The 9,658-nt window shown below is 44.9% G+C and overlaps 1 protein-coding gene across 1 annotated transcript in view; it reads right to left on the bottom strand.

Annotated features, from left to right (window-relative positions):
• The window catches only part of DOCK5 (dedicator of cytokinesis 5), a 178,144-nt gene that overhangs the window by 46,669 nt on the left and 121,817 nt on the right, over positions 1 to 9,658 (bottom strand). Inside the window, exons 29-31 of the mRNA XM_015427785.1 lie at positions 5,693 to 5,787; positions 4,493 to 4,571; positions 3,618 to 3,718 (exon numbers count right to left, since the gene is read on the bottom strand). Coding sequence (XP_015283271.1) covers positions 3,618 to 3,718; positions 4,493 to 4,571; positions 5,693 to 5,787 — 275 coding nt within the window. The remainder of the gene's footprint in view (positions 1 to 3,617; positions 3,719 to 4,492; positions 4,572 to 5,692; positions 5,788 to 9,658) is intronic.

Raw genomic sequence — 9,658 nt, 5'->3', positions numbered from 1 at the left:
GGTTTTTCTGCTGCGCGCACATCTCCGTTCTCACCGCAGGAATGTTAAACAAAATGCTTTTTTGCTATTTTATAGCCTTCAATCAACTATTTCTTTGCCGGAATCAGAGTTCTGGGAATATTAATTCATTATCCGCTCAACCGCTTGGTTCGATTTATTTTTTATCACAGTTCAGGTAAGCGGCACGTTTATTGTTATCTACACGATCAAAACGGGTTTCGCATTGCTTCTTTTCACTCACTGTTGTTGCCCATCTTCAAGAGGTCGGCTGATGGAGAATTTAAACCGGTACACCGGCTCGAACGGCTGCTGGAGAGTTGCTCGGCACTTGCCTTCTTCGCGGGAGGAGATCAAAGCCTGTCTCCGCTTCTTCCGAAGCGGAGTCATGCCAACCTAACACTCCCTCTTAGGCGCTGCTGCCTGCTTGTCCCCCCCCCTCGCTGGGGAGCGATGCGTTGGGCTAAAAACTGCCCCAACTGTCGAAAGCGGCCGTCACCCACCTCGCATCAGATGACTAGTCAGAACAGGCTTGATGGACAATTGGCCTAGAAAAACTGGGCAGAAAAAGCTAGAGCCAGAAAAGCTGGAGAGAGGGAGGGGGGTGGGGACATCCACTGCCTCAACCAAATGCCTGGTGGAAGAGCTCTGTCTTGCAGGGTTGTCAGATGACTAGTCAGAACAGGCTTGATGGACAATTGGCCTAGAAAAACTGGGCAGAAAAAGCTAGAGCCAGAAAAGCTGGAGAGAGGGAGGGGGGTGGGGACATCCACTGCCTCAACCAAATGCCTGGTGGAAGAGCTCTGTCTTGCAGGCCCTGTGGAACTGCAATAAGTCCCGCAGGACCCTGATCTCACACGAGAGCTCATTCCACCAGGCAGGGGCCGGGGCTAGCCGGATGTTCCTGGGGCCAGGAACCACCAACAGATGTTGTTTTGTGGACCTCAGTACCCTCTGTGGCTCATATGGGGAGAGGCGGTCTCGTAGGTATGCTGGCCAATGGCCGTATAGGGCTCTGAAGGTAAGCACCAGCACCTTGAAACGGATCCAGAATTCAATACGCAGCCAGTGCAGTTCGCGCAGCAGGCGTCACCATCAACATCCACACTGCCACATTCTGCACTAGCTGCAACTTCCGGAGCAGAGTCATGGGCAGCCCCACATAGAGAGAGTTACAATAATCCAGTCTGGAAGTGACCACTGCATGGGTCACTGTAGCTAAATCCTGGGGAGCAAGATACGGGGCTGTTTGATCTGCCTCAGATAGAAAAAGGCAGACCTGGCAGTGGTGGTGACCTGGGCCGTCATAGAGAGGGAGGTATCCAGGAATACCCCCAGACTCTTCACACTCGACGTAGGCACCAATGGAGCCCTGTCAAAGGTTGGGAGCCTGATCCCCTGACCCAGTCCCCCATGACTCAGGTACAGGACCTCTGTCTTAGATAGATTTAACTTCAGTCAGCTCTGTTCTAACCATCCATCCACCGCCTGTAACGCCTCGTTGAGATGGTCGGGGGCCATGTCCAGGTGGCTGTCCATCAGTAGATAGAGCTGGGTGTCTTCTACATATTGGTGACAACCCAGCCCATACGTCCAGATAATCTGGCCGAGGGGGTGCATATAGATATTAAACAGCATGAGGGAGAGGATCGCTCCCTGAGGAACACCACATACTAGTGGGTGTCGCTGGGATAACTCCCCCCCCCAAGTGCCACCCTCTATCCCCAAACCTGAAGGAAGGAGGCTAGCCATTGCAAGGCAAGCCCCCATATCCCGGCATTGGCGAGGTGGTGGGTTAACACCTCATGGTCAACCATATTGAACGTTGCCAACAGATTGAGAAGAATCAGCACTGCTGAGCCGCCTCAATCCAGATGTCTCCAGAGATCATCTACCAGGGCGACGAGCACCGTCTCTGTCCCATGGGTGGGGCGAAAGCCAGACTGGAAGGGATCCAAGACCTTAGCCTCATCCAAGAACACCTGAAGTTGTATTGCCACTGCCCTCTCTACCACCTTACCCATGAAAGGTAGATTAGACACTGAGTGGTAGTTATTAAGGACCGTCGGGTCCAAAGAGGGTTTCTTAAAGGCAAACTACCGCCTCCTTCAGTGTCACGGCTGCTGCTGAACCCGAGCATTTGCCCCTAGCAGAAGATCAAAGTACTGCTGGGGATGAGCATTCGGCCACAACAGAAGACCTAAGTACTGCTGGGAATGAGCTCCCGGCTCCTGAAAACCCCGCACCTGACAGGACTGAAGCCACGGAAACTGCTCCAGCAACAGCTGAAGCAGACTCATGCCGGAGCAAAACGCCCCCTGACTCGCCCCCACCGGTATCCCATTTGCGGGGACAATGCCGACGAGACATGGCATCCCGGCGGCGGGATGCGCGCATGTGCAGTAGGTGCTCTTTTAGCCCTGAGTATTAGCGGGAGCTGGGATGCTAGCTGTGCTAGCAACTAGTCATTCTGGACGAAGCTTTGCACCTCACCACTTGTGTTCCTGTTCCAGCTCCTCATTTTTGACTTCTCAGCTCCTGACCTCGGCTTGCACGACTATGCTCCTGACCTGTACCTCGGACCTTCGACTTCCTGGCTTCTGACTTCTTTGGACTCTGGCTTTAACGACTATTCTAACAGTTGGTGATTTGGACTTGGTTGCTTGGTGTTTCTGCTTGCCCAGTTTTGACTTTGGACTGCCTTTGAGCTATCTTGCTGTCGCCTGGCCTGGTACTATGTTCCTGACATTCAGTTCCTCTGGGAAAGTCCCCGTTGAAAGAGACAGATTTATAATCTCCCTCAGGGGGATCCGCATCTCATTGCCATGGCCTTGATCAGCCATGATGGACAGGGATCTAGGAGGCTGTCAGGATCTTGTCAACTTCATCCTGGGAGAGCAGACTGAAGTGCTCCAAAACTGGACCTGAAGACGGCCAATGGACTTTCAGTTCTCTTATTGTGGCAATTGTGGAAGAAAGGTTGTGGCGGAGTGACAGGACTTTGTCTGCAAAACGGCAGGCAAATGCCTCACAGTCAACAGCCAATTCCCTAGCATTTAGTATGCCTTGAGGCAGAATAGTCAATGTCCAAATAATTCTAAATAATTGGGCTGGGCGAGAGCTAGCAGATGCAATGGAGGGTGCGTAGAAATTTCTCTTTGCGGCCTTCACTGCCATCTCATAGGTTCTCATAAACGGCCTATAGGATGTTCTTGTGGCCTTGTCATGAGTTTGCCGCCACCCTCTCTCTAGTCGTCTTAGCTCTCATTTCATTCGCCATAGCTCTGGGGTATACCACGGGGCTAGTTTGGTATGAGGGCGAAGAGGGCGCCGGGGAGCAATCTCGTCAATGGCTTTGGAAAGATGGGAATGTCAGTCTTCCACTAGCACATCTAGCGAGTCGCCAGAGGGACTTGGATCCCACAGAGCTTCCTGGAACCTATTGGGGTCCACGGGCAAGCATAAATTCACTTGCTGCGTAAACAGGGAGGGTTGCAAAACCCAGCCAAGCCTTCAGAGCAAGGAGCCTTCAGAGGAAACCCAGCTAAGCCTTAAAAGCATGAACTGATCCTAAAAAGTGCAAACCAGAAAAAAAATTAAAAACTCACATGAAAACTTACTTCTTGACCATCTTGTTCCGTTTGGCATGTGAGAAGTTCTCCAGCTGGAGGGAATCATGGGTAAGAAAGGCTACTGCCAAGTGAAAGTAATTATTCCACAGCTGAGCGGAAGGGAATTGAAAAGGGGAAAATATATATTACAGACTTGTTTAAATTTGGATAATTCATGCCCCATTTTTCTCTCTGTAAGGACCCAAAGTAGAATACAACACTGTTTTTTCTTCCTCTATTTTAGCCCCACAACCTGAGTCTTTCAGATTCTGCAGCAGCTATGCTGCAAATTTGGTGCTTCCACCTCAAAAAAACAGCCCCCCTCGAACCCCAGATACCCCCAGATCAATTCCCCATTATATTCTATGGGGACCACTGACTATAATGGTGGACCCCCCAAAATTCAGGAATCCTGAATATGTACTGGAATAAAATACCATACTGGTACTGGGATTTGGGAAAATCAGGAAATACTGATATTTTTCGGGTTCAATATACCTGAACCCGAAAAATACTGGGTTGTTTTTTTTTTGCAAACCCCTACTTGCAACTGAAGAGCAGTCTGAAATGCAAAGCTTGCCAGCCACTGCATCCCTTTCACTGCCACTTCTCTTTGCCAATGTCCTCCCCACAATCTCTGCATATGCAGTGAAAGAACAGCTTCTCATATCAGCCATGCACTGCCTCAACCCAGCACCACTCAGCAGAGTTCTCTACCCAAGTGGAAGAGTTTTTAGTTAATAAAAAAGTTTAAAGACTTCTTTGAAAGAAACTGTATTTACCCAAAATGATCATTACTAACGTCTACTACAAATCCTGAGAAACCAAGAAAATTTATGGCAAGAGGTGCTCATAACCCAATCAGGACTGAAATTCACTACTACCTGCAGTTCAAAACTTGTCTGATCCAAAAAGAACCGGTGGAGCACAGAAGTATACTGGTTTATGGCTCGAAGAAAAACCCTGGAAAAGTCAAGGAAATATGGATGAGGAAATGCTATAAGCCTCTCTAACTCCTGTAAAACCAGAGGAGGTGCCTGGAGGTGTTTTCACAAATTATCAGTCCCTGTTTCTATTTTATATTGCCTAAGAAGCAGAGATCACTCCTTAACTGCAAGATGATTCTGAGAGTTCAAACCAACCAATGGGGCCCTGACCTGGATAGCCCAGGCAAGCCTAATCTCGTCAGATCTAAAAAGCCAAGCAGAGTCGACTCTAGCAAGTACTTGGATGGGAGACCTCCTTGGAATACCAGCAGTCGGGAGAACAGGGGCAGGCTTTATTCAGCCACCTCTCTGAATATCCTCCAGGCCCCCAGTAGGGTTCAGTCACCAGAGGTCGCCATGACTTCCAGGTGCATTCACACTCAAACACACACACTTAAACACACATACACACACCCTGAAAAATACAAACCCCCACCAAAAACAAAAAACAAAGCAACAACCACTACCAATGGTAAAGAGATATTTCATCTCATCAGATCTCAGAAGCTAAGCAGGGTCATCCCTGGCTAGTAGTTGGATGGGAGACCTCCAAGGAAGACCGTGATGTGGAGGCAGGCCATGGCAAACCACCTCTGAACATCTCTTGCCTTGAAAACCACACTGGGTCACCATAAATCAGCTATGACTGGACAGCACTTTCCACTACTGCCAATGGTCCAGGAACAAAAGGAAGTTTTGCACTTGGTTTAATTTCTAGCCATGCTTAATCTGGCATATCCAAGTGTGCTAACAATAAACACAAAGAACACAGAGAGTTAAATTAACATTTTTACTGTAAGAGTACACATAATGACCACAGTGATTTATGCCAGCTGCAAATGAAGCAAAGCCAGGTCAAAGCAGGGATTTCTATATATTCAAGAAACTCCCCAGGAATGCAAAAAAAAAATGGTTTTATATATGAAGAACCCCCACCCACAAAGGGCTTTCATAGGGTGCTACATCACATACACAGCCCTCACTACACAGTTGTGTCTGATGAAGAAACTGCCATATCAACATGTACTTTATCTCCAACTATGCAAGACCACAGGAAAAACGTTTTGGGCCACGAATTAGTGGCAACAGGCTTATTACCTGCTCTGCATCATAGTCATAACCATCCAGTCATTTGCATAGACATTCTTTCCAATCAGATCCTTAAACATGATGAAGGTTTCCATCAAGAAATCCTAGAACAAAGAAAACAACCTAGGCTGAATAAGAAGCAGTAGCAATTATATTAGCTTCATAAGCACTGGGTATCCCATGAAGCATAGATATTTACAAATCTAGAAAACAACATACCACAAATGAATATGGTTTGCTTTGGAGATGCCCACAATGAAGCATGCATCTCTTCTAGCAAATTCCCAAGATCCTTGCTTTGAAACCTAAGGGATTAGAGGAAATTACCCTCTTTCTGTGCTACCAGTCATCTTCAGGTATATACACTGTTCACAGTTAAATCTCTGTATTAGAAAACCATGGCATGTAAAGAGAATTAGGTATGGTTTAAGACACAGATGTTCAAGTTGCATTGAACTATAAACAATAGACTCATACTGTTCTGCCACAGGCAAAGTGCCTGCATAGGGCACAGTATAGCTGTTTTCCCCTTAGTGCATGAATATGGACACATAGCAGCTATTACTGCAGATCATTATGAAGCTATGTTATCCTACAGAGCACAACAGAGTTCTGTTTCTCCTGCAAGTGCATGTATATGGATACAGAGTATTCCAAGTCATTTATGGGACCTGTGAGGCCCACGAGCCCCTGCTCCCTCTGGTCAAGGAACACTAGCTTATACTTCAAGTTACTTCAGAGTACAGGAACAAGATGGAGGAGGAAGAGGAGGACGGAGAAGGTTGGATTTATACCCCTTGGAGTTTCAGAGTGGCTTACAGTCTCCTTCCCTTCCTCTCCCCACAACAGACACTCTGTGAGGTAGGTGGGGCTGAGAGAGCTCTGAAAGAACTGACACAAAGTCACCCAGCTGGCTGCATGTGGAACAGGGAATCAAACCTGGTTCTTCAGATTAGAGTCCGTCACTCTTAACCACTACACCAAACTGGGCTGTGGGAAATCTGAAGAGGCTTGGTGTGGTGAGTACTCATTGTATGTGCCATGGGAGCCTCTGCTTTGTTTTATGGGATCTATCCCCACACAGGTGCTGCAGCCATAGAGCAGAACTGGATCAAGCCCCACAATGTACTGGCTAAATGTCTCATTGTTGAAGACAATAGCTTGTGTTCAAAATCCAAGCCATTTTTTTCAAAGTCTGTGTCCCTCTTTCAAGGAAGCTGCCTTGTCTTTGACTGGGTTCGCTGCTGTTGGTGGGAGGGTGACAGTGGGACAAGGCAATCCAGGACACTGGAAGCCCTACAAACATTATTCACTATGAAATGTACGACAGGAAACAAAGCATTACTGAACTGGCAAACGAAACTGATCTGAAAAGAGGAAAGGACTTTGGAGCTTAAGAAAGTTATTTCTAAGTGCTATTTAATCAATGCCTGAAGGATATGACAGGAGGCCCCAAAAATGAGAATGAGCAAGCAACAGTGTTAATGCAAATATTCAGGACAGCTCCATCATCTGGACTTTCAAACACCTCAAAGGTAATTTAACACAAAAGTTCGTCTTTTCCAAGGGAGTTCACTGAACACAAGATTGTGCATGTGATGGGCAAGATCTGCCTGACATCAGTATTTTAAGGTGCCTAAATTATATTTGTGAGGGGAGGGGGAGGAAAGAAAAGCTTTTTTCTTATGTATATTTCTTATACTGTCATCTAGAGAGTAAAATCTTTCTATCCCTTCCACTTCCATGAGCTGTCAATCTCCCTTAAGTATTTTACAATGATCTAGGTCACATTTTCCAGTTCCTGGTTAGACTAGCCCTTAGAGATGAAAATTAAATAATCTTCCTGAAACAATTAGCATGAAGATAATGGAAAACTCTCTTATACAGGGCTTTCCCGATTGACTTTTAAAATTGTCCTGCCTTTTGTAATCTCTGTAAGTTGCTACATACTGATTGGGCCACATTACAAAAAGGGTGGAGTAGGTGGAGGTTGTCACTCCCTCCAGAATCTTGAAGTTTCTCCTCCCTAATAAAGGGTGGGACTCCAGTTATCAATGGAAGCATAAGAAATGTACTTCAGCCTCCATAAGTATACCATTATGAATCATGCTTTACAACGTAGAGTGCTTTGAGCAATATTAGCTTTTCTTTTAATGTCTGAATTCCAAGTGATTTGATTTCCTACTAATAAACTCATTTTTATTCAGTACATTTTTTCATTATTTATTATTACGGTCCAAGACTAACAAGTATGATACAAAAAGATAGATAAAATATATGAAACAATATAATACACTAAAAGTTTCAAAATCATAAAGTAAATTTCAGTGTTAAAATATAGAGTCATAATTCTCATAAATAACAAAGTTAGGGAGATCCCTCCATATACTAGTTATTGGTTCGAGATCTCCTTTGCTTCAATGCCATCCATCCATATTAAGCAACCTTATAAGTTATGTTCTGGTTCTTGTCAGAAAGCATTATGGAAAGAAGTGTAGCTCTACATCTCCCCGGCTAAGCTAGAAATATGGGCATTATGTAAACTTCGTGTATGTGATCATACATCTTACAGTTGAAGATAACACATTCTAGTGTTTCTATTTTCTCATCACCACAGGGGCATAGTCATTCTTCTAACAGATCTTTTTTTGGTATCTTCCTTCAAGGACTGCTGAGGGTAAGGTATCCCAGTGCAGTAATGTAAACGTTTTCCTGTGTTCATAATTTGCTAAATTGTAAAGATAAAACATAGGTGTTATCCTGTTCATAGAACTTGAATCGAACAGGAATTTTTGAATCCTTTTTATATCATGTTGCCTTTCAATGTCAAGTATACTCTGATCTACCACCATTTTGAGACATGGGGTATTTGACATTTCTGTGTGGATCCCAATTGTACACAAGATCCACACCATATCAGTCAGACTACAGTTGTATCTCTTATCTAACACAATAAAAACATTTTAAAAATAAAATAATCTCTATGAATTTTATTTAAAAAGTGGGATTATGGATAAAACAGCTAGTTGCCGTTGGACAAATGTTTTGTCCCAAACAGACAGTGTGTGTCGGCTCCAAAATTACCAGTTTCTTAAGTAACAATTCAAAGCAAACACAGGAAACCTGATTGATTTAATGAGCCATTTGCAGTTTATGTTCTGCTCCATCAACAACTCCTTGGTCTTTCTCCAAAAGAACATTGGCCTGGAAAATTAAAGATTGATTGCTTTTCTTGAATACGAAGGGCAATGAGCTGAACCAGACTTTTGGCTTCTTGAGCCAGGGTAGCCCCTGCTGACACAAAACAGCTTTTTGAAAAGGTGCCTCTGCAAAACCTGGTTGGAGAAAACGTTCAGGAAATGGTTTCACAATCTACAATCCCACGCATATTTGTAAGGAAGCAAAGCCTGCTGAAATGAGTGAGTCTTACATGGAAATAATCAACAAAAACGAAGCTTTGCTGTTAATCCAGGGTTGATTATCGCTTTTCGCTCAGCTGAAAAGCTCCAGCCCTTTCCAGGTCAAACACTCTTGAACACCTGCTTCCTGTAGGTGGCTACACTGTTCAGGAGATCCAGTGCACTCAAAGAAGCACAGTAAGGAAAGCAAAACCTAATTATTTCACTATCCAGGCATCTGAGGATGACAGAAGGAATTCAATACTCAGGCTGCATAATCTGCTTCACATTATGGGACATCTCTGCCATTTAAAATGAAGGCCCACGGTGCTGATCTTAAAGATGTGGTACCCTAGACTCAAGAACATCCAGGGGAGCACATTTATATATTCTATAAATTTCTACACAATTCTTGCTTCCTGCCACCCCCTAAACAAATCCTATCACTATCTACCAGCAACAGTGATCTTGGCAGAGTACGTGTGGTAAGTTTTCATTTAAAGAAAGAGTCATATATAAGCCTCTGAAATAATGAAGAAGGCCCCACAAGAAACTTGCTGCTGAAAAGAAAGGGAAA

This window comes from Gekko japonicus, unplaced genomic scaffold, assembly GCF_001447785.1.
Source record: "Gekko japonicus isolate JY-2015 unplaced genomic scaffold, Gekko_japonicus_V1.1 scaffold498, whole genome shotgun sequence".
Classification (NCBI taxonomy): domain Eukaryota; kingdom Metazoa; phylum Chordata; class Lepidosauria; order Squamata; family Gekkonidae; genus Gekko; species Gekko japonicus.
The sequence above is the reverse complement of the archived record's forward strand: the minus strand, read 5'-3'. Positions and strand labels throughout refer to the sequence as shown.